This window comes from Gopherus evgoodei, chromosome 4 (genome assembly GCF_007399415.2).
Source record: "Gopherus evgoodei ecotype Sinaloan lineage chromosome 4, rGopEvg1_v1.p, whole genome shotgun sequence".
Taxonomy (NCBI): Eukaryota; Metazoa; Chordata; order Testudines; family Testudinidae; genus Gopherus; species Gopherus evgoodei.
Genome location: NC_044325.1, coordinates 116,202,386 through 116,227,909, shown reverse-complemented (window position 1 = coordinate 116,227,909; position 25,524 = coordinate 116,202,386). Strand labels below are relative to the sequence as shown.

General features: G+C 47.2%; 1 protein-coding gene across 3 annotated transcripts in view; it reads right to left on the bottom strand.

Annotated features, from left to right (window-relative positions):
- Positions 1 to 25,524, bottom strand: part of SLC25A22 (solute carrier family 25 member 22) — a 131,014-nt gene that overhangs the window by 24,548 nt on the left and 80,942 nt on the right. For 2 of the 3 annotated variants that reach the window (XM_030560676.1, XM_030560675.1), the window contains 5 exons: positions 21,995 to 22,113; positions 19,470 to 19,641; positions 18,079 to 18,233; positions 15,210 to 15,285; positions 6,729 to 14,388 (listed from right to left, as the gene is read on the bottom strand). In XM_030560676.1, coding sequence (XP_030416536.1) covers positions 14,235 to 14,388; positions 15,210 to 15,285; positions 18,079 to 18,233; positions 19,470 to 19,641; positions 21,995 to 22,113 — 676 coding nt within the window. In that variant the 3' untranslated portion in view covers positions 6,729 to 14,234. Of the gene's footprint in view, positions 1 to 6,728; positions 14,389 to 15,209; positions 15,286 to 18,078; positions 18,234 to 19,469; positions 19,642 to 21,994; positions 22,114 to 25,524 lie in introns of those variants that run through there. The other variant, XR_004000122.1, reaches the window with a different exon arrangement.

Sequence of the window (25,524 nt, the reverse complement as noted above, 5' to 3'; positions counted from 1 at the left end):
TAATGAGAGGTACTTCTGGAGCCTGAGTCATTGGGAGGAGTGACTCCTACCAACCGTGGACAGGAATTTGCTTGATGTTTCTGTAACATGTACCCAGCTGTCACAAGGATGGGTTGAATAGAAAAACTGATCTAAAGGGGGAAAATTTAGCCATTTGTTGTAGCAGTCTAATTAATGGGATATAGTTATACTAGTGTACCACATGAGGTGTTATACCAGTATATTTACAGCTGTATTGTTAGACTGGTATAGTTATGCCACTTCCCCAGCTACAGAAGCCTGAAATCCTTACCATCTGCAAAGGGGCTAGGATTGCAAACCTGCTATTCTGCAGCTGGCCAGAAGATGGCAGCCACACAGATAATGAACAGAAGCCAGGCATTTTTGTCAGAACATACAAGGTGGCTTTGCTGCTTTAGGGGAGAGCTGCAGAGATCATCACAGAGAAGGGAGAGAGATCTGACTCTGGTCTCGTGCTGCTGTACCCCCACTGGCTTCTGGGAGCTACTCCTGATTTCCACTAGGGTAAATACGAGAAGGCTCACTGCCAAAAAATTAAGAGGCGGATTTGCCTCCGATTTCACAGTGGTACTATGTCACAGCCCCACTGTCAAGGGGAGGGAGGGAGGGAGGCAAGGTGATGGCTAGGGAGATGGTAGAGCTGCAGCTCTGGGACCAGGGCCAGCTCCAGGCACCAGTGAAGTAAGCAGGTGCCTGGGACAGCCAATAAAAAGGGGTGGCATGTTTGTTACTGGGGCGTCATGCTTCTTTATTCGGCAGCAATTCAGCGGTGGGTACCGCTCCACTTCTTCGGCAGAAATTCGGTGGCAGGTCCTTCTGTTCTCTTCTTTCTTCGGCAGCAGCTCTTCGGCGGGATGACTTGGCGGGAAAACAAAAAAGAAAAACCCACTTGGGGCAGCAAAAAAGCTGGAGCCGGCCCTGTCTGGGACATGGTCCAACCACTCTTACAGTCATGTTTCCATAGAAGCGGCACACATCTTGTTTCACGCAGTACAGTCTCATAAGGAACCACGTCACGTGTTCATGGCCTGCCCTGCCGCACACACAACGTGTTAGAGTAACTTCATGGCCAGGGTGAAAAGCGAGATGTCATTTTTTCTAGTGGATTTTTAGTTCTCTTGAAGGTGCAGGACTATAGCGCCACCGGGAGGCAAGCTGAGTGCAGGGCCGTCATATGCCGCTATCCCTGCACAGGTTTGGAAACGCACTTATCCCAAACTGCACTGCTCCTGCTATCCCAGTGTGGTGGTATTACTACTACCAGTACGTCATCTCTAGGCAGCTAACCTAATCCTCTTCAATCACGGATCTGCAAAGACTCCCTGCTTTCCTCGTCCTGCCTCCTTTCCCCTTTAGCATGACTTCCCTCCCATACACATCTTAGCTTTCACCCAAAACACCTCCTAATAGTGCACTACTGGGCCCTCACAAGCCAGGCTCATGCACCTCATTCTTGGGTTCAGCTTCTGATCCCAGTTACAGTCCCACTTTTCTTTTTTCAAATGAAGCTATTCTCAATTTACACCAGTGTAACAGACCAGAATTTGGCCAGTGATCAACAACATCCCCTTTTATTAGTAATATTAAGGTAGTACAGAAAGGCCCCAGTTGAGGTCAAGGCCCATTGTGCAAGGTGCTGTGCACAGTGAGAGATGGCCTCTGCCCTGACGAGTTTACAATCCATGTAGACAAGACAGGTAAGAGGTTTGAGGGGGAAACAGAGGCACAGATATACTTTGCCCAGGGTCACACACTAGATCAGTGGCAGAGGCAACAACAGAACCAGAGTCTCCTAACTCCTAGGCCTGTGTCCTGTCCACTAGACAACACTGTCTCTCCACTTGATCTCCTCCCTAGCATTAACTAAGTAGATCATGCTTACCTGTGGAGCAATTGTGATATGGTCAAACCTCTATAATGAGCTAGACAGACACACCACACTCATAGCACAGCAGGTATGTCCTGACTATTTCTATTAGCTGCAGTTGTTCAAATCCCTACCTCTATATCCCTCAGTTGGCTTTCCTGGGCACTCAGACACAACCCCCCTTCCTCCCTCATAACAAGAAAACCAGCAGAAAAAGAAATAGAAACACCTAATCATAGGCCAGCACCAATAGGGATGGGAAAGGTGGGCTAGCAAATTGGGATACTGAGCTGGGACTCAGGAGATCTGGGCTCAGCTCCTGGCTCTACCACAGACACCCCCATGCCTCACTTCCCCATTGGCTAAATGAGAATATACTTTCCTACCTCACAGGTGTCTCTCAAAAAGTCTATTAGCAACCAGAAGCACTCAGATACTATGGCAATAGGGCCAGATAAGCAGACAGATCACACATCCGCCCTGAGCAACAGAGGGGATCCAGTTATATTTATAATATTTATTTTACAAGACAATACACACAAAGTTACAATATTTTTAAAAACCTCTTCAAATAGGAAAAAAAATTCTCCCCCTTAAAGCAGCAGTTTTTAAACAGTACAGGTATGGCCCAGGATCCTACAGTAACAGGATACAATGTTATATGGTGTTATTGAAAAACCACCAAAAGTCGAGGACTGTACGCATTAAAGAGAACAGCAAAACTTTAACACACACATGGAATGGTCAAACATTACTACGCGGAACATGGAACTGAACCAGCCGGTTTTTAAATGATGGAATGTGGGTCTCCCCCTTTTAACACCAAGAAATAAATAATAAATCTACACAGAAAATAGTCCAATCAGTCAAAACACTCTTAACCAAGATTAGTGTTGCTGAATGGGATAGGTTATATGGGGATCTATTGGTTTTTTCCATGTTCCTGATTAGCTACTGCTTAAGAACTACACCAAGAAAATAAAGAGAACTGGAAATGAAAAGACGAGCTCTTCATTAGCAGAAGCTGCCGGGCACACTCAGAACAGCACGGAATCATGCCAGCATTGGGAATGCCAAACTTGACAAGAACCTTGCATAAAACAGCAAATATTAGCAAATTGGGTAATGACAAAGAAGCCCAGTTTCATAGCTTGGCTCCCTTAATGCCTCAGGAGCAACAGATAGAACCTTGGACGCCAAACCACAGACACCAACAATGCACTCCACAGCAGGAATCGTTCACTTCATCACTGTGACACCACACAGAGGGCCACATTTGGGGAGGAAAGAGAGGTGACGCAAACAGAGGGGGATTTTATGATGCTGGTCCCTTTGGCGCTGTCCAATGCCCAGTCAAGACAATGGAAGGACTCTCATTGACTTCAGTGGGCTTTGGAAGGGTCATGGGTTCAGCTTTCCCTTCCAAGGTGTGTGTGTGTGGGGAAATGTCTTAGAACAAAAAGAGAAGACATCACACACACAGTAAATACAGTGCAGAGCTGTGCAAACCCTGACACATACACAAAGCGTGCATGCAGATTGTACCTGCACACCGCCGGCCAATTCTACTCTCACACATACCTTCACCTCCCGTTCATTGGGCACATCTACTGTGTATGAAGTGGATGTGTGACATGTGCCTGGATCGCTGCATGGGATAGGAGAGCCTTCCAGGCACAAGCAGGGCCAAAGGAAGAGTATCTAACCAAAGTCATGCATGTCTTGCACATCCTCTCCTTGGATTTGCTCGTCATTACTTTATTTCAGCAAGGAAAATATCCCTTCCTTTCTCCCACATGGGTTTGATCCAAAGCCTATTGTAGTTGGTGGGAGTCTTTCCAGGGACTGCAGCCAGCTTTGGATGAGGCCTCACAATTTGTGCCCTGCACACAAGTCACTGTCTGGCCTACTCCTGATTTTCCAGGTGTCTAGTTTTTGTCAAGAATGGTCATGTTTTTTCAGCTTTTTATGGATCGCTCCACTATAGCAAATCCCAAGTCTGCCTCTTCTCAGTCTAGTCTAGGAACAGCAACACTTAGCTTCTGTTTGGAAAGTGCTGCCTACAAATGCTAATTCAGTCTCAACACCCTGTGAGGTAGGAGAAATTATCTATTTTACCAATGAAAAAAGGGGAGGCAGCAAGTTTAAGCGACCTGACCAAGATCACAGAGGGAGGGAAGTGTCAGAGCTGAGATTACAGCTTATAAATTCCTGGCTCTTGGGCCAATGCTCAGACCACCCCTTGCCTGCCAAACTGTCTGAAGCAATAGTGGGATGTCTAGCACTTTTCAGGGAGGGTGACCGCACACAAACAGACACATGCAAAACACTGGCTTTTGTGTGGCAGTGGTTTTCTTCAACTGTACCTTCATCAATGGGCATTTTCCAGTGTTTGTAGGATCCAGGAATGAAGAGTATGACAGGGCCAGAATAGTATGGGAACAAATTTCTTCTCTGAAGAAATTAAGACCCACCGATATTAGTCTCCAGAAAAGGCTGTGATACAGTTGTGCCTTTAAACGACTCTCAGGACTCCCTGCTTCCCTTCCAGAATTGCAAATCTAGAGCAGCCACTGGCTGACACTAAACAGACTGCACTGTCCAGAGGGAGCAGTGTCTCTCCAGAGGGTTTGTGCTCTAGATCAGAAGCATACACACTCTTGGACAGAGAATGGAGCACATTTAGCATGAAGGGTTTGGGGGAAGAGGACTCCAAGTATCCAGCCTGCTCTGCACACTCTCATTCAAAATATTTGCTCCAGATACCAAAAGGCAGCAGCACTTCTGCTGTTCCTCAGGCACAACAACCGCACACACAAGCTACAGGACATTTTGTTGCGGTCCCGGATTCTTGCTTGCCTCAGAGAGCTTAGTGCATGGCACATACAGTAGGATAGGAGGGAGTGAAATCCTGTTTCCATGGAAACAGGAGTCTGGCTCCAGTTCCCGAGAGAAATCAGTTCTACTCTGAACCAGAAAGCATTTTGTGTCTGGCTTCGTTAATTCTTCTGGGGTCAGGTGCTGGGTTGACAGCTCTGGAGGATGGAGTCCCCTGTTTACCCACAGCGTTCCTCAAAGGCAGCTTTGGAGCTCAATTTTTACCGTTACCTTAGTGGAGGCCAAGCCTGCAGAGTCAAAAGCTCACGTAACCCAGGGTATCATTCCAGGTATCACATTAGTCACCTTCTCCTGAGGCTCAACATAGTCCCCAAAAGCCATGAAAATGGGAGAAGGGTGGGACCCCTTCCACACCAAAGCATGAGTCAGGGAGAATCTAGCTGTAGGAGGGAGAAAAGTGAATCCAAACACACACACACACACACACACACACACACCCTTCCTGTGATGTGGCGGATTCCGACAGTGGACTCTAGGCTCAGTGAAGGATGAGCGTAGGCAACAGTCAATTGTAGCACAAAATACATAGTCCATGAAAGCTAGCAATATACTGAATGGAAATCCAGACCCTCTCGCTCGTGGGTGAGACCTATCACTGAGCCCCACAATATTCAAAATAGGTTATGGCATATGAGTAACTTGAGGAAAAAGAAGTCTTTCACTGCACACAAACCTACATTGATAGTATAGCTCACTCCATCCTAGAGATGTACAGCAAAACATCCCCTTCTCTTGTGCCAGCCTGCTTCCCCCACACACGTGCCAGGGAAAGACCAGCTATCCTTTGAGGGATCCATTTAGTGAAAACCTTTATACCTGCCCTTGCTGCTGTCAGGCTCCGGTTCCTAGGATCATCAGTACCAAAGTAGAGCTTCCTAGAGGTGTCCCCCTCATGTGGAAGTTGTGCTTACTGAAGCAGCACTGGGCCTCCACTCAGTTCCTGTTTGCCTGCACAGCTCATGTCAGTGAGGTAACTGGGTACTGTGCAGTTTGACAGAAGATAAAGGGCCTGCTCCTGCACCCACAGAAACCAAAGGTGAAACATCCAGGAGCAGGACAGAACCCATAACACAGGGCATTTGGCCTTCAAGCCTGGACCCATCCACACAAGCTTTGCCACTCCCCAGTGTTGGCAGGATCAAACTCTTCGCTGCTATAGCAAAGGCTTCTTCAGAGTCATGTCTTTTTAGTCCCTTCTATACACCTCCTCTCAGGTCTGGTACTTGCTGTATAGCCAGTCCCCCTCCTCTCTGTGCAGAGTCTCTTCTCATTTCAGCTCCCCTGTGCCACGTTACATACTACCTCCACATTCCCTCTGCCAACCGCCATCAGGTCCCTTCCACACAATCCCCCCCTTTACTTTTCTCCCTAGGCCCTTGTATTCACTACTCCCTTCTTTCAATCAGAAGTTTTCATGGACTCCTCCAGCTTCTATGGTCTCATTTTCAGAGAGGCTGAATAGAGCTGGTCAAAAACAAAAAACAAAATGAAAACAAAAAACCCACCACACACACCCCAAAACACAAAAACAAAGTTTTTCACTAAGTGTCCATGGAAAATTTAATCATTTTGTAAAAAATAAAATAAAAATGTCCCCAAATCTAACTATTTCATCCAAAGAAGAAAACATTTCAAGTCGGGTATGCTGCCATTGTGCCTCATGGAGCTGTAGTTTGATTTCTTCATGTCCCCTTTCTCCTCTGTGAACCAGGCTCTCCAGCCATACTACATCTCCCATGATGTGCCCTGGCCAAGGACTTATGATGCACCCAGCTCTCCTCACCATGAGGAGAGACTGTTGTGCATCATGGGAGATGCAGTGATACCAAGAAGCCCAGTCTCTACAAGACAATGGGAACACGAGGCACTCAAACTGACTCCCATGAGGCACCATGGCAATATTTACAAACCAAAATATTCTGGTTACACACACACACACACACACACACACACACACACACACTCTCTCTCAATTTTCCATGGGGAAAAAAGCCCATTCTGACCAGCTCTAGTGCTGAACCTTCAACCTTAGAGTTAATGGGAACAGCAGGTACCAAGTGCCACTGAACATCAGAACCCTTCTGTAGCCACTCCCTATCCCCTACCCTCCAAAAAACCTTTTCTACCATCACCAGACTCAAGCGCCATGGCTCCCCCCCTCCAGTTCTCTGTGCCTCTTCCAGTTCCTGCTCGAGTGCCATGTACCATGGCCTCAGTTTGTTATTAACCTGCACTCACACGGCTGCTTTAAAAAACAAAAAAAAAAATCCAAGCCAACGGCTCCTTTTTTGGTGAGTGCACAACAACAAAACACACATTTAACGTGTCACATGCCTCACAAAGTCCATTGGGGACAACAGCACGCATGTCCTACAAAAGCCCATAGACAGCCTGAGGTTCCCAAAAGCATCAGCAATATTTGCAGGCCAGTCAACAGTTTGCTCTGCTCTCCCTGAACTTTGCAGGAATGCAAGAGATTTCACACCCTGTACATCTGATTAGTTAGGAATGGATGAGACTAAGGACAAGTGAACATCAGGCTAGAGTGGAATATCCCAGCTGGTCTCATTACGGTGACTTAGAGAACCTATTGCAAACAATCTGTACATCCAGAAGAAGCAGTGGCTACATAGTGCAGATTTAAGAAAAAAATTCTGCTTTGTGCATGTTCATTGCAAAGTAAAGGCCAGATCCTCAGCTGATGTGATAGCCAGAATGGAGCCATGCTAATTTACATTATCGTTCTTGCATCCCGTCAGGTTTCCACAAGACACATGAAATTTAATTGGGCCTGAATGCTCAGTTCAATTCATATTTGAATAACAGTCAACCCTTCTTGTAATACCCGTAAGCTGCATTCTGTAGTATCTTCCAGCTGATTATCTCAAGAGACAAACGGATTAAGCCTTACCATGTCTGCAAGGTAGGCAAGGATTTTTCCCCATCTTACTGGGGCTCTTGAATTAGCAGCAGAGCCAGGTGGATCCCAGAATTCCCATCTCCCATTCCTGTGATTAGCCACTACACCACACTCACTCACCCTTAGGGGTCAGTTACAAACCACCTCACCTGATTCTATCATCTAGTCTAAAAAGTCTATTGACAAAGGAGACTAATCTGTTCAAGGTGCCTATGCTCAGGGCACATCACACAGATGAACTGTGTATAATGAAGCTACAATGACTGTTGCAGTGGCCATAGCTGATGGAAACTGCAGCATTCAGCCACTGTAATGCTGTGACCTCTGCTTTGTTTTTCCATATGTCATAGAATTCTGGCCTTCAATGATTCACTTAACTGCAAGGATCTTACACACACTGGCATTAAGGGTCTGTCTACATTGGGCAGATTTGTTAACTGCTCTCAAGTCAGCACAGCTAAATCGGTTTTAAAACCCGATCAGAGCAGTAGCCTTGACCACTTGGCCTTCTAACTGGGTCAGGCTGCCTTAACTGCTTCAGTCCAGGGCTAGGCAATGGTTCCCGGCTATTTCATTAAAAAAAAAAAAAAAAAGTTGGTCTAGCTTAACTGGTTAGACAATTTCTCCAGTGTAGACAGCCCTTGTGGGGTAGGCCACAGGCAGAGCTGGATGGCAAAGACAGCCTGACAGACTCCTAGTGCTGCATGCACTACAAAAAGTCACTGTGGTGGGACAAAGGGGTAATAGACCTGGACTACAGATCTTGGCTCACAGGTTTTTGGAGCCAATACTCTCATGTTTGCCTTTGGATTTTGTAACTGTGTCCTGATAGGCCAAACCTCTTGGCCTCTACTGCAAGGCTTAGGGCAGACATTGGGACATCCATGGGTCCCCATTCCAACCAAGCACCTGAAGCAGAGTATCATGGGGCACGAGGCTCTGCATGCATACACAGCTAGGTGATCAGCAACTAGTGCTCCCAAAAGCTATTTGGAAAAGCCACAAGCACCCTCAATCATAGACCACTACAAAGCAGTTAAAGGAAGCAGAAATCCATGTCAAAGCACCATCTCAAAACTTATGTTATCTTGCTGATCACTAGCACTGGTCCACACATCATGCTTTTCCTCTTCCCCTACCATGGAGGCCCTTTTCCTGCTGACTCCAGGAACACTGAATGGCGAGGACAGTGTCAGATCTCCTAGAAGAGAGTCACAATTACCAGTCAGCTTAGCCTGCTGGATGCTCATTACACCGGGTGAGTCTGCATTTTGAGAGACTAAATTATTTCTGTCTGTGTTTCCCACACCACCTCTTAGCTACTCTGAGACATCTGCAAGGGAAATACTCAAAATTGCTAGGTCTAAACACTGGCTTTTGTTGATGGGGTCCCAAGCCAAAGTCTTGGCTGTCAGGATCCCAGCCACGTCTATTAGTTATAAATTTAGAATGAATATTTTTGAAAGTAGCCTGATTTTAGGTACCTACTTTGAGATGTCGTGAGCCAAATTTCCAGAGGCACCAATGACTTCAATTAGAATTTGGGGTGCTCAGCTCTTCCAAAAAAACCTCAGGCCCAAACTACCCGAGTTTGGGCACCCAAGAACCAAGCAGCCAAAATCAGAGGTCACTTCTGAAAATTTTAGCCTTCCTGTTTCTAAGATGGAAAGAAACAAGCCAAAGATGTTTCACAGTGCGGCACACACAAACCTGGAGGTGCATATATCAGAAAGGGACAATAGCAGGCACGTCCTACAAAAGCAACAGGCTGGGCATTCTATGCCCATGCACAAGCATAGTCCACAGAAACACCAGTATCAGAGGCTTAACACTCTCTTGGAACCTTCAAGAGGTTGTTCCAGGGAATCCATTTTAGGTGTAATCATCACAGCCACTGATCTCCCTCTTGCAACAGGTAATCTCTTCACGAGCATTCAGCTTCAACACACTAGTGTGCTTCTGTCTGAGCCCCTGAGCCAGCCAGTGTTGCAACCTCAAATCAAGTTCCCAACCAGAAAAGCAGTTGCCAGAAGAATCACCAGCAAATAAAGTCATGGGATCATGGGAAATAGATCACCGCTTTCCCATACAGAAAAAAAGTCAGCATTTCTGCATTCTAGGCCTCCATTGCTGGAGTGACAGGAGACTGTCTCCAGGGAAACAGGGATGTGAGCAGGTCCTTTTAACATACAGTATTAAATACATTTTTTTAAAAAAAGTCTCCCCTCCCCTGTACCAGTCTCAGACCCTGCCCCAGGCCTCTCCCTCCCCAACAGACAGAACACACTGCTGAAAGCTGTAGCGCACACACTGGTACAATGATGGTGCCAGACACATGCTTTGCTGAGTTCATGAAGCCAGTGAAAAGGGGATTTGGGTATAAACCCAACATTCCTGGCTTCCAGAGTGTTTGGGTATGTTCTGAAAACCTTGTGAGACATGGGCCTGCAAGCTCCCTGCTGGGTCATTGGGTGGTACTCAATCTGACACTGGAATGAAGATACAGGACTCGCCTTGAACTCTTTACCCTGATCCTGCTCTCCTTCTTCAAGCAAAGCTTTGCAAGGATGGGAGCTGCACTCCTGCCTGCTATTAATCCAATCTCAGGCCCTTAATAGGGGTGGGTTCTGCACTTGGACTTGGCAAGGTGGCCATAGGGTGTTAGCTAGTCATTGAGCACTGCAGTTCCCCAATGGCCCTAGCTACACCAGCTGCAAGGAAGTGCTGGCCCTTTTGGTAATGCCCAGCGGGAAGGGGGTGGGGCAGAGTGTATGGAACTAACAGGGAGTCACGCTTCTGTTAATGGAAACTTCTACAGTTTGGGCTCTAGAGCTGCACTAAGGCCTTGTCCACACGGGGATATTAACCACTGGTGCCAAGTCCTAGCGTACACGCGATCTACACCAGTGCAACTGATTCCACTGTAATCAATGGGCTACAGCTGCCAATACCAATGCTGATTGCTCCCCTCCACAGCTGGAATGATCAGAATAAACAGGCACCTGCAGCATTCATGGGTGGCACCAGGCAGCCCTACCAGGAAGGGACAGGGCTTAGCCTTGGGGGGGTTGGAATTAAATGCTAATGTAAGCGTTTCTGACTTGACGGGCTGCAGGGTCACCAGCTAGACAGTTACTGCAGTAACACCAGAGCCCCCCTTTGAAATTCCAGATCTCAGGCAGATGCAATTGCTCCCGAGTTCAGAATTTTACAGGTCCCTCCTTAAGTCTCTTGGCACTAAAGAGGATTCCTCACTAGGCTGAAGCAGCGCGAGTTCATCAGCACCAAGAACTTCAGCTCACAAAGGCCCCACGCTGACATACCACACAGGGCTCGCTGGGTGCAGTCATTCTGCTGAAATTCAAAAATAAAAACTGGGGCGGTGGCGGGGGAAGATGAGAGAAAGGAAGGGATATTTCCATGGATCTTTGTCTGAGGCCATAAAGCAGCATTTTCCAGGCCCTTTTCCGTGCCCAATAACCATGGCAACAACATTGCTGGTCCACATTGCAGTGTGAACCCAAATGGGAGCAAAGCAGACAGCTGGGAGCACAGATATCCATAGTAAGAGCAGCATCTCTTAGGGGGAGAGGCTGCTTCAAACCTGTATTTGCCACAGAGCTCTTTGTTTCCTTCTGAAACAGATTTACTGGCAGTGTATTTTTAACTCCAAATTGTAAGTTTCATATACAGTAATATATTGGCTGTGGGGGGCGCGGGAGGGGAGAAAATCACCATTTGAACGTTAAAATTTGGTCACAAAATACAAAAAAGAACGAGGCTGGTGTTCCTTTTGGATTCTTTATGATGTACAGAGAAGGCCTGCTTTAAAGAGGAAGAGACGATCACTTGCTCTTTATCTTTTAAATATCAGGAATTTCAGCTAGGGGGTTTCCCTGGTCTTGCTGGATGACATCTGGGAAGCTAGTAGGATGTTTAGTCTGAAATCTCATACCATAACTGACAGGGTTAAACAAAAACTTCCTTTCTCCAAAATGTAAGTTAGTTGTTAACATTAAATGGGTGTTAACACAAAGAAAAAAATTTTAAACTAGTAAAGAAAACCTTTCCTATCAACTGTCCAACTTTCACTCTCATGGGACACCACCATTTCACTAGCTCTCCTATCATCACTCTTCCAGCCTAGATGAGGATCTGAATCTTGCATGCAAAAACCAAGCAGAAAAAAAAAATCCTTAAAAACTTCCGACACCTTTCAGGCCTTCATTATACACCATAAAACAGGATAAGAGTCACCCTATGGAAGAAAAAAGAAAAGCTTTTCTTTAAGTGCAACTCAGAAAATTCCAGAGCAACACAGATATCATAGCACTGATCACAAAAGATTGTTATGAACAGAGAGGTCATCTATGCAGATTCCCTTTTCTACATAGCAGAGTCATTTTTTGTGTCTCTCATAGGCAAAAGTGAGAAATTCGCTGTGTAACAACTTTCTCTACATTAAAAGGTACATGATCAGGACAATTGGCCTCCAATTTAGGTTTTACAAAGAAAAAAGTTTTACAAAACCCAAATAAAGAGTGTTGAAGTACACAGATTTCAAGGGGAATCTTTTTTTTTTTTTTAATTATTCTTCTTCATCTGAAACACAAACAGCACCATGATGCTAGTGATGGGGAAGCAGAAAGTGAAGTAGACTATAAACAAAAAGTGAAACTGACCAGTTTAGTTTACATGTTGAAATGGAATGAAGTGCAATAACAAAGCACACCAGATTTTCAGTTCTTTCCCTTGTGAGAATTCAAAGTGATATTGTGAATATAGATAAAGAAAAGGTTTGGGTTTTTTAAAAACATTCGTGTCCCTTTAACAGAATCTGTATGTGTCTAGGGTTGCCAGCCAGTTATCCAGTCAATGACTACCACCCCAAAGTGAGCAGTAAGTCTGGCTATCATCCTCAATCCCACAACTGGACACACAGAGGCAGGCTCTTGTGCCAGTGTGGATCCGACTGAAGTCATACTGCCTCTCTGTATGTACTTCAGAGAAAACATCATAGCAAAACCAGACGTGGCCTTTGAAAGGTAAGGGTACATCTAGACTACCTGCCGTATTGGCGGGTAGTGATTGATCCCCAAACATGCTCCCGTCGACTCTGGAACTTCACCAGTATGAACGGCGGCAGTGGAGTCGACAGGGGGAGCCACGGACGTTGATCCCGCGCTGTTAGGACGAGAGGTAAATCGATCTAAGATACTTTGACTTTAGCTATGTGAATAGCATAGCTGAAGTCAAAGTATCTTAGATCGATCCCCATTGTGCAGACCAGCCCTAAGTCATATGGAATTAGGTTCCTGTGGAACTAAAACAGATGCCCTGGCCTCATTTCTTTTCCACATCCCAATTTTGGTCTGGATAAAGAAGTTGGCAACTCAATCCCCAAGTACATTGAGCCAGATCCTCAGCTGATGTACACAATCATAGTCTCACTGATTTCAATAGAGCTCACCGACTTCAAAGGATCTACAATCATTTACACCAGCTGAGGACGTGGCCTATCCTGATCTTTAGCCAAAAGGCCTGACTCTGAGACCATCTTTTTAAGTGACCCTTTGTGAGTGCAAACAACCACAGGAAAGGAGGAGAGGAATGCATCTTAGAGACAGGCCAAAAGACACACAACCAGTACTCTAGGTAGAGCAACTGCTTGACACATTAGAGCTGGACTGATTTAAGGAATGTAATTGGATTTGGTTTTCCTGTATAAATAAAAAGTTGATCCCATGTCATTAAATTCTCCCCTCTCCCGCTTGTAGCTCGTAGCTAAACACTCATGCACCTGAAGACATTCACGCATGATCCCACAGACATACTCTTTCAGAGTAGACGTGTTGCAAATACGTGAAGTGTACATCTCCCTCCACATAGGCCCCATGGCCCCTATTTAAGAGGGAAGTCCCTTTGATTAAAATAAAATTAAAAAAAAAACAACAAAACAAAAAACAAAAACAACAAAAAAACCTTCCCCCTCCTCTGATCTCCAAGAAGTTCATCCAAGTCCAGCTGATTTTAGGGGAGTTTCAGGACAGGTCCTTATAAAGAAACTTTTTGATTGCGGCATCTACCTGCTTCCTCTACTGACAATATGGGTCCCCTTTTAGAAGGTGTGCTGGGGCCTTATCTTCCCAGAGGCCTGGTACATCAGAAGAGGGACTAGGGGAACAAAGTCTGGTACTTTGCTCCTTTCTTGACTACCTGGTAATTCAGAAGGTGTGGTCAGTTTCTTCCCCCCCCATTGCTGGGAGAAGGTCCGGGGTCTGTGAGCCCAGTCTGTGCTAACCAGTGTCTTTAAGAATGACAATTAAAAATAATAGATATGCATAATTAAGCATTGTCCTGGAGGGCCAGAAGGGGTAGGGGCATATCGAGAGGTGGAACGGACTTTTTGTTTGGGAGACGACCTTCACCCTCGAGGCTGCTGCTTTAACCCTTTGTGCTGTTGCTCAGAAACCATCGACGACGACGAATGCTGGATGAATTCTGACCAGCAGTGAGCGCGCATGAGGATTAATCCCGGCGCTTCGGAAGCATGTCTAGGAAGAATTCTGCGATGCCTATGAAATAGACGACTTGTGCAATGCCGAAGAGTGGGGCGATGACCAAGGCTCTGCAATACGCCCCCTTCAGGAAGGCCAGGGGCCCTTCCTTCTGCCAGATTTTCCTACAGAGGCACAGAGACAGACAGCATGAGTTGATCCCACCCATTGCCCATAATAGTGTCACTTGTGCTAACACAAATATTTCCCAAAGTAATTTATTGTCTTTGTCACCAGAATCAAGATGCTCAGAGTCCAACTGATCGCCATATGTGGGGTTGGGAGGGAATTTTCCTTGGGTCAGACTGACAGACACCTTGGGCGGAGTTTTGCCTTCCTCTGCAGCATGGGGCTTGGGTCCCTTGCAGGTTTAAATTAGCTAAGTGGTGAATTCTCTGTGACTTGAAGTCTTTAAACCAGGATTTGAGGACTGCAGTAACTCAGCCAGAGGTTTTAAGTCTATTACAGGAGTGGGTGGTGAGGTTCTGTAGCCTGCAATGTACAGGAGTTCCTATAAGGCAGGATCACAGAGGAAATGGTAGCTGCTGCAGATCTCACTCTTAACTGTTTTAGGGTTTTATAGTGCTGCCCATCCTAGGATCTGGGCACTTTCTCATGTTAAAACCAAGAGCAATAGCGATACCCCCAGTCAAGTCCACAGAGTCTTTTATTCTCTTCTTTTCTGCTTGGGGCTGTGTATTTGTTTCTGAGGTTATTGCTTTTTGGGGAAGGAGGTGGTTGGGGTTTTCTGGTAGAAGTGGACCCCTTCCCTATTAGCCTTCCCCAAGGACAGGATAAAACCCTTTTAGGCTTTCAGATAAAACAATTAAAAAGAAGCCCTTGGTGCCTCAACTCCCTCCCATTGCCAAGCAGCAGGCAGTGAAAGATGCCTGTAACAGACACATTGCAACCAGATCTTCTGGTAATCATTGAGGAGACCTTTTACCTGGTGCAGTCTAGGATTCCTGAGTATGTGTCCTCATTCACTCCCCTTTTCAAGGACTGCAGCCTTGTCTTGATTACTGAGGACAGAGAGAAGGAGAAAAGAAGCTTTAAGAACCCTATTCATACAGGCCATGGGCTGCCTCTGGTTCTTTCCCTCCCAAAGATTCAATTACAAGCTTTAGTAGGCAAGAGTGATCATTTAGGGTCTAGCAAAGCCAAATTCAGATTTCTGGGATTATGATCACAGATGAGATTAATCAGAATATCAGAAAACTAGGGAAAATCTTAACTGTTCCTTTACAAATGGATTTTAAAATCCCCACACAAAACACAAGGAACACGATTTTCCACACTGACTCTGATTTATGGGTGTCCAGAGCTCTTAAGGAGCCAGATTTTCAAAAGGCCAGCACTTTCTGAAAGTCAGCCCAGTGTGCAATTGGGCACTCCAAAAAACTGAGGCACCAAAAACAAACAAACAAACAAACAAAAACAAACTCCCAGTCACTGGTCATTCTTAAATCTTGGTAATATACGATTATGGGAGGGAAAATGACTTCCTATTGTTTCTCACAGGTCAGCCCTGCAGACAGAGGCGAGACCAAGCGGTGTTATTGGAAGACATACACAGTCTAATAGATAACAAGGTAATGGCTTCCCAGGTGCTCACAGTGGTTTTACATAAGCCTGAATACACAAAGGTGCGAACCATGCACACACACACACAATGGTTTCTACACAGAAACACATCTATCACAGAGACGTGATAATGGCCACTTCTGGTCCTCTGCACCGAGAGTCCCCCCTCCATCTGGTTTAGCGCACACACGCGCGCGCGCACACACGCGCGCGCACACGCACACGCACACACACGCACACACACGCACACACACGCACCAAGCACTCCATTGAGCAGGGGGTGAGGTAAAGGGAAAGCTCCACTCCTTCTCAGCTGGAAGCAGTGGGCAAGCTCTCTCTCCTGAGTTTGCGGGGGACGGTGGGGGAGCTCTGACCTCAGAGATCTCCCTCTTATACTCCTGAGGGCATCCTGCGCTCAAAGAATTATAAATTCTGAGCACAATATTTTAAAAAATTCTGCAAGTTATATTTGTCAATTAATAAATGCAGAGGCTCCAGCATGGTAGTGGGGAGCACTGGTCACTGGCTGCACAAAGGTGGGAGATCACCCTGTAGCCTCTCCACCCTCCACCCCTGAGACACAGACTCAGTGGTGAGGCTGCACCCGACCCTGACACAGCACAAGGCCTGGGCCTGCCCCAGAAACACCCTAGGGCCCTACCTCTCTGCACCCGGTGTGGGGCAGGCAGGCTCAACCAGGCAGGATCCAAATGTGAAGGGGTTCAGTGGGGCCCAGGTAGGGGATGAGAGGATTGTGTGTGGGACAATCTGGGTGCAGGCAGCTCAGTGAGGCGGTGGGGTCTAGGGGTGTGTGGGGGATCTGGGTACACAGAGGCTCATTGCGGGGGTTCCTGGTGAAAGTGGTTGGGGCTCAGCAGAGAGGTCTGGGTGTGGGGGTCCCAGCAGGGGGGATCTGGGTGCTGGGGGAGAGGGGCTTGGTGGGATTCTGGACGGAGCTAGTTGGGGGTCTGGACGTGGGGACTAAGGGTGGTGCAATGGGTGGGGCTCATCAGGGTGGGGGTTTGAGTGTAGGGAGCTCGGGGGGGGTGGTCTGGGTGCACGGGGTCCAGGTGTAGGGGGGCTCCAGATGCAGGGTTGAGGTTTAGTGGGGTAGAGTTCAGGTATGGAAGGCTAGGGGGTTCTGAGTGTACAGGATGAGGCTTGACGGGGTGTCTGGTATGGGAGGTCTCGATGCATGGAGGTTGGGCATATGGGGGGAGCAGCTGCCTGTATAATGACCCCTCCCCCCTGCAGCTGCGCAGCTATGGGAACAGGAAGCAGGGGAGGATGCAGAGCTTCCTGCAGCTGGGGGAAGTTTCTGGGGGTGGGTCTGACACAGCCCCAGCCACTCCTTGCAGGGGAAGAGGAAGTCCCATCCTCTCCTGCCTCCAATCAGCCCAGTCTAGCAGCTGATTCCGGCTCAGAGTAGGAGCCACTGGCTGGGGTGTCCCCAGCCCTGCAGTGATTTACCTCTCCACCAGCTACTCCAGGTGCCTGAAACGACATACCTGCGCTGCTAGGGAGTGGTGCTTGACTGCTCTCACAGCTTCCCTGTCCAAAAGAGTCATTTTTCTGTGGGGAAGCGAAGAAATCTGCGGAGGTGAATTCTGCACACACGCAGTGGCACAGAATTCCCCCAGGAGTATTCTTATGCCTTTTTCCAGGCTTGTGACATAAGGATTCTTTCAAATCTGGCTGAGGAGTTCATGGGGCTGTGAGCCTATCTCCTTGCTAGTTCCTTCAGCTCACCAGAGGGACACACAGCCTCCAGTTCTCCCACCTCTCTATGGAGAGAAAAGGGAGATCCTGCCACTTCCCCTCCCCTACACAGAATGGCCCTGTCAGTGCTCGCTCTTCTGGTACTACACAGAGGGGTGCATGGGTGAGATGGAGGCATAAGGGATGTCCCCCTAACACACAAGCCATCTCCTTCCCACACTCCCCCAGTGTTTGGCTGATTCTGGGGCTGCTTGGGGACATGGACTCCCTTTGAGTCCTTCACCCTGTTCCCCATGCCACATCTCATCCTACAAGGGGGCATGGGGCCACTTCAATGTTTGACACCAACATCATGGCAATACAGCCACCATAAGTGGTGAGTTCCTCCTCCTCCTCACTCGATTCATCGTACCCACTGCCCATGAGGGGGCGGGAGTTCTGCGACTGGGTGTCCGTGAAACTCCTCGTCACAACCCTCAGGCTGACAGCTTCTCCCTCGACTCAGGACTCACCATCACACGGATTCACAGCCACCGCTGCCGTGCTGCCCGCCAGGCACCCGGATAGGAAGGACACGTAGAACGGGGCCTTGACATCAGGGCTCTTCTGGCCCAGCTTGTTTAGGTTCGCAAACAACGGGAAGTAAACGATGGAAAACGGGACATCTCTGTAATGGAGGGATGGGGAGAAGAATGATCAGCAAAGCTGCACCACCAGACCAAGCAGCCAGTCACGGCAGGAAGGACTGGGAGCTTCACAGGTCAACAATGGTGCCAGGCCAGGCCTCTTTCCCAGCTACTGGAATGACGTGCGAGGGGGTTTGAGAAAAAAAAAGGACATTCCCTCTGCAGTCTCTATATCCCACAGACAAGAGTCAGAGGGCAGATCCTCAGCAGGTATAATTCAGCACAGCTCTGCCAGAGCCAAGGGAGCTTCGCCTATTTACTCCAGCTGAGGATCTGGCCCAGCATGTCCAGAGTTCTCATTTTTTAAACGAGTTTTAAAGTCCCTCCTCCTCCTGCCCAGTGAGTCCCATTGGGTGTTACCACCAGTAATTAGTGAGTCAGTCACCTGAGAAGATAAGAGCTATGACAGAGCCACTCTCTACACTGGCTTCCTATGGATCAAATCAAGCTCAAAGTTTCAGTCCTTAACATCTTCAAGGCACTCCATGGATGGGGCCCAGGATAGCCAAAAGATCACCTAAGGCTCCGGGGGGAAGACTTGGCCCAATGGAAGTCTCTACAATAAGGGTGAAGCTCGCCTGCATGGAAGATGGAACTTTCCCAAGGGCTGATCCGAGACTGGGGAACGAACTCCTCAGGCACTAAGGACCATCACAAGGCTCACCACCTTCTGCTCCAAGAGCAAGGTGCATTTCTTATAACCTGCCTACTCTAACATGAATACAGAGCCACAAGTGTATTAACAAAGCAAAGCAAGACAAAAACCACCCTACCAAAACAAAACACTCCACTGCACATATTTTCCAAGGGCAGAGGATGAGAGAACTAACAACATGTGACAGATATCAGTCACATCTCTGCATGCACAACTACAGTGATCAGTGAAGTACAAGAACCTATGTAGACTAGAAGGCAGGCAGGCTAAAAAGAATTCTCATTCTTTCTCTCTGCCCAACACAAAAGCACTAGGGGCCTTACTCTCCATTCATGTACTTCATTTCTACACCAGGGGAACTCCAGTATCACACTGATCTATGGGAGAGGAGAATTGGGTGCTGGATACACACATTTTTGCTAATGACCCAGATGATAATAGAGTTATCCAGTAAACAGTCCCCAGTGCAGCAGCAGCACCATCGCAAGGAGCAGGGTTTGGGAGGATTACTTCAGTCTTTTATACATGAAGGTGCTCTGAGTTTCAGCAAGCACAACCTTACCTTAGCAGCGTGGCCCCAAGGCCCTTGTAAAGCCCCGCGATGCCTTTGCTCCGAAGTAGTTCCCTGGTGATTTGCGTCGCCGTGGTCCGTGTCTCCACTACTGACTCTGCTGCCCCAGCACTAGTGGTGGAGGAGAGCTGAGCTTGTGCTGCCATTAGCTTCTTCTGGGCCGCTGCATGGGAGTGACAGTGTTATTTATAAACATGTGCTATGAAAAACACAACTTTCAATTACTGCACAGCACCAGTGCCAAGCTCAAACCCAACTCTGCCACCACACCTCAGTCCTGACCTGTAACATCGCTCCTGCAGTTCCACTCCTGGGTCTCTCCTAGGCAGACATGGTAAATCATGCCAGGCTTGCGTGGTGTGGAGAACTGACCGCTATAGACTAAGCTGAGTACAAGAGATCAATGCAACAGGAACTTAAAAACCTATTGGGACACAGGTCTTCAGAGGGGAAAGGCCACCAAAGAACCCTAAAAATAAAAAATGCTCATTCCTAATACCTTTCCTTAAACAACCACATTAAAATAAAACTGAATAGCGCCCTGAAATAAAGTACCCTAGATCTATGCACTATGCTACCTATCTCCCATTACCTTTCAAGCCCTAATGAACTTCTACTTTTTGGTCAGTAGATGGAGCACATGTCGATCCCTAGGCCATTCTGCAGCTCCCATACATACACTCTGCATCGCAACACAGAAACTAGGCCTTGACTGTTCACAGTAGTGGTAATCTTTTTCAAACCCCCTGTAAACAGTTTACACACACACCCCAGAGCAATGTTTGCATTAAAATTGGCAAGGGAAGGTTCTTGGGGAGGAAGAGGAAAAGAGAAACTATAACTCTCTGGTCTCATGGGACGTTTGAGTTATGGGGTCCCACAATTAGGGTGTGATGTTACCATGTGTAATCATAATGGTACCTCCACAGAAGAAAGTCCCTGGACGTGCAGTTATGTACACATCACACTGGGCATACAGTCTCCCCTGGGACGCTGGGTATGACAATTTAGCTGCTTTGCAGAATTGTAACCCTACAGGTAATATGGATGCCAAGCTGGAAGAATCCTGATCTAAGCTGGCCGCAGCCTGGAGCCAAAAATACTTCCTGATGGGAGAATGCGTGGGAGCGACTGTGGGTCAGCTGAGTAGCACCATTAATACTCTACCTGATGGGCATCATTTAGGGGATTTTAGGACCTATGCAGCATTTCTGGTGGGACTCCAGAAGAGATTTAGGTTTTTAGCAACACTTCTCTCCTTTCCACAGATTCTGTTGTTCTAAGTAATTATATTATTCTATTTACATTATTTCTGTGAAGACACTAGTACCAACCCATGGTGGACAGCAGGTGCATAACTAACAGCTCTGTCACACGTCTCACGTGGGCTGCAATAGGACTTCTACACAGTCTTAACTCCCTTCCCCATCCCCAGCGCTGCCCACGAATCCCAGAACTGACACACCACCACCCTGGTTTGTACTCATGATCCCCTCTTCCCCTCCCTGCAGCTCTGAAAATGCATCCCAGTCCTGACCTGCAACACCACTTGCTACCCCACTCCTGGGTTCCACTCCTGGGTTCCACAGTTCTGCCTATGAACCTCGACCTTTACCTGCAGCACCCTTTGCTATTCTAGCCCTAGGCCTCTCCTGAGCAAAGAACACCAAAGGTGCCAAATGATACCATGCTTCTCTATTAGAGACTAAGCTGAAATTGAATTCCATTCCCTGACTACATGTGCCTTTGTTTGTCCCTTTCTGTGAGCTGATTACGCGCACACTAGCCCTGAACCAGGAGTTCTCCTTTCACTCTGACAAGAGAGTTTGCAATTTCCTCTCAACCTCATGAGTCAGAGACTCCGCTCCGAGATCAGAGAGGAAACTGGTACCCAGAGAGACGAGGAGGATAAGGGATAATGACAGAGTCCCACATGAAGAGGAGGACTGAAATGGTCCCTCCCTCCCCGCAAGAGCAGCATGCCTCACATGGGGAACTTCGGTCGCTGTTCAAAAAAAGCCGATTGACTCTTGTTCTTATTCCCTCACAAGAAAAACAGATGAACTGCACTATGGGACTTTTACAGGCGACAAGCCACTTGAGACGGGCTGGGGGAGGAGGGGATAACAGGGTGAGACACACCGAGGGGAAGTATTACAGGACAAGCACAAGGGGAAGTTAAACCCTTCTCCTGTGGCATTAACTGATGAGTTTTAATAATTCGTGAGCTGAATGCGATCATCTCTACAGCATGCACAGCAGCCCATCTATCCCCTCCTATGACATAAGCACAGGTAATGAAAAGTGCTTCCTTGTGCCACTAGAGGGGGCTCTAAGAGGCCAGTGAAAAAAGCCTGCAAGGAAGAGCATGGGGAAAGCTCTGCTCCAGCTTAAGACCCCTCTGCGGAAGGAAGCAGTGACCTCTACACTCATTTCCTCCCCTTCTCCCACAGTCTCACTCTCCCAACCCCCACTGCCCGCCTGTTGTACAAGGAGAGAAGAGATGTGCAAGGTACCAATTCGGCCTGCATCCTGCAGCTGGATTTTGAGCATCTCCATGGGAGTAGTGACAATCACCTGGCAGGTGCCCGCCCCGCAGCCGGCCAGCATCTCTTTCAGCAGCGTCAGCTTCTTCCTGCCCAGCAAAAGACAGATTCAGTCAGAAGATCTGACTCAGAGTAACGTGCCTCTGAAACAACACAGACAGCTGGGTTCCTCAGAGAGACGCCCGCTCTTCATCCCCACCATGCAAGGCTCCATCCCCACCATGATGGAATTAGAGGACAGATGGTCCTGGGCCACAGCACTGATGCACAGGATGGGATGCAAAGTGGAGGTGGTCTGTAATGGGCACAATGAGTCAGCTGGTGTCAAAGGCTAGGTGTTTTGGTCCAGCATAATCTGCTCTGGAGCAGGGGAGCTCACAGCTCCCCCATCCACTGAGCTCCCGGGAAAGTCAGAAGTACCAGAAGTTACCACAGGGCCATTAGCCTTTAATGACCTGCAGCTGCAGAGGTCAGCAACCAGGAATATGTTCTCCTTCTCCTCCTCCAAAAAGCCAGAACCCCACAAAACAGAGTCAAGACTTCAAAAAGGAACTGCTGAGTTGGGGTGTTCAACTTAAGACACCTTACTGAGACCTAATGTGCACAAAGTGCTGGGCACCAGCCCTTTGAGAATCAGGTCTCCTCAAGGCACCAAAGATGGGCACCCAAGATCACTATCAAAAAGTTTTCTAAGAAAAAAAATCAAATCAGCCAGAGGTTTGTTGACTGCCATAGCAGGCACCCTCACTTAGGGCTGGTTTACTCTAAAAGATTAGGTTGGTTTAACTAGTTCGCTCAGGGGTGAGAGCAGCATTGTCAAGCTGACCTAAATCCCCATGTAGACAGCACTAGGTCAATAGAAGAACTCTTTCGCTGACCTAACTACCACTTCTTGGGCAACTGGATTACCTACACCGACAGGAGACTCCATCCCATCAGCACAGGTACCATCTACACTGAAGCACTATAGTGGTGCAGCTGTAGCGTTTTAAGGTGTTGTCTACATTTACATGAGACTCAGTGTCAAGGTGTTATCCCAAAATTTGTCCTACCTTAAAAAAAGTTAAAATAATAATCTGATAAAGAGTCCTCTGTATCCTAAATATTTACTATAAAAATCTACCATGGTGAAAAATAAACAGCCAAAACACTATTTTTTAATGGGAGCTACTCTAAAGCAATGCTTTTGCTCCTCCTGATGGCTCTATGGCAATATTTCACTGACACACTATTCCATGGTGGTACTGATACCATTGATGATACAGACACAAAGTAAATTTGGGTTAGCAAGACTTACGGCTGCATTTATATAAATACAACCCCATTCGCTTGTTAACAGAACCATAACAATATCCCACTGCATTGACCCAAACACTTTAACAACAGCCATTGTGTTTTGAGGGTTAACTCCAGCTCTCTACAAAAGAGGGGAGGATCTTGAACAGTTTCCAAGCAGAATAAGAACAAAACACATTAGTATGTGATTGGGGAGTGGGGGTGGGATATCAGGTTTATTTTAAAGCCTCTAAGAGAGTCTTATAAGTAATAAGATGTATAAATGTTGTGTGACATTCTCTGGGCTATGCCAGCCCTTCCTTCGCCTTGCCGGTTAACAAGAGGTAAACCCCAATCCCCAAGTCCCTTTGAATTGCTCCCCTGTGATATTCCCACCCCTGACACTGGCTACTCACATAAATCCCAGACCCCCTGCACCCAAAGGTGCAATGTACCCCGGTTTAGCTGTAAACCACCCAGCACTTGTGAGCATTTATAATAAAACAAATGAAGGTTTATTTATGAATAAAAATTTAAATAGAAACAAGAGTGCTGGAAACAAGTAGTTACATTAAAAAAAAAAAGTCAAAAAACACGAACATGGGTCTACACTTATCAAGTGTTCCCTTTCCTATCTAATAAAGGGAATTTCCTCCCAAAGTTCAGTCTACTGCAGAGCTGGCTGGTTTCTCAAGAAACAGCATCCAAAATCCAGGCACGGATTTTCTTCAGTGAACGGATACAAAGTGCCTTATCCTACATTGTGTGACACTGAAAACAGACTGGTTTCTATTCACAGGCAGGGCAAACCCGTGCTTGCTGCAGTTTCTTTTTTACCTTTCCATGGTTTCAATTGTTTGTCACAGTCTCTGACAGTTTTCTATTGACTGTGGCAAGGGTAGACACAGAACCTTGCATTACCTTGCTGGCTGATTAGGGAGGGGTGACAACTATCTTTTGTTTGACTGGGTCATCACTGAGACACAGTACCTCCTGGTGTGTGTTGGAGCAGAAATTAGTCAACGTACTTTCAATATTCCCAATATACATCATTATTCCTTAAACATTAAGCGCGCATACATCTCGCAACCATTATGAGTCTTGAGATACCTTACATGCTACTCTTCATGAATAAATAGCCTGTGAGATTTGTTGGCGTGGTGAATCTGTCAGGTCTTAGGTTACAGCTGTTTGCAAAGAACAGGAGAACCTCTGCCAACAGATCTCTGTGTCACATATTTAACTTAATGGGCCAGACCCTCAGATGTTGCAAACTCAGCACAACTCCACCGGTTTAAGTGGAGCAATGCTGGATTTACAATAACAAATAATGGTTTGAAAGCATCCTTCAAGCCCAGGCTATAAAGGAGCTCATGGAGGTGTCACACTGTTTCCGCACCACCACTTCAAACAAAATACAGTGCACTTAGCACAGCTCAGAGATCCAGTGAGTTGTCAGCATCTTATGCCATAGGGAAGAATCAGGTAGCATGAGAAATAGCCTCACTCCCCTCTCCTAAGCAACATTCTCCCCCCCCCCCCCCACTCCTTTAAAGCTCCCTCAAGGCTAAATTCACCTATCCAGTGACGTGACAGGATTGCTAGTCAGGCTGCTATCCACAACTAATCCCCCCACAGCCTGTATGTCAGCTGTTCAGATTTCTCTACTTCACATCTGCTCCGGGGGAGGATGTCAGGGGAGGGGATTATGGGCATAAGGCCACAGTGAAGATTATCAGTGACTAAAGATAGATTTCCCCCTTGAGAATGAAGGAAGGAATTTCTCACTGAGTTTCCTTCTCAAAGCCCCCTGGGCACAGGATGATCAATGAGTCGCTGAATTATTAGACAGTCACCTGCAGAGAGTCTGGGTCCACATGGACCTTTTCTCCCCTTCGTTGAGGTGTTTTAGGAGACTTTTGGTATGGCTACACTTGAAATTTCAAAGCGCTGCCGCAGCTCTCCCAGCGCTGCACGTAAACCACATCCCTTACGGGTATAGCTTGCAGTGCTGGGAGCCGCGATCCCAGTGCTGCAGCACTGATTACACTGAGGCTTTACAGCGCTGTATCTTGCAGCGCTCAGGGGGGTGTTTCTTCACACCCCTGAGCGCAAAAGTTGCAGCGCTGTAAAGTGCCAGTGTAGCCAAGGCCTCAGTGAGGAAGTGGTTGTTTTCCTAGGGCAGTTGTCCCTCACCGCTGGATTGAGGGCTCTGAATTCTTGGG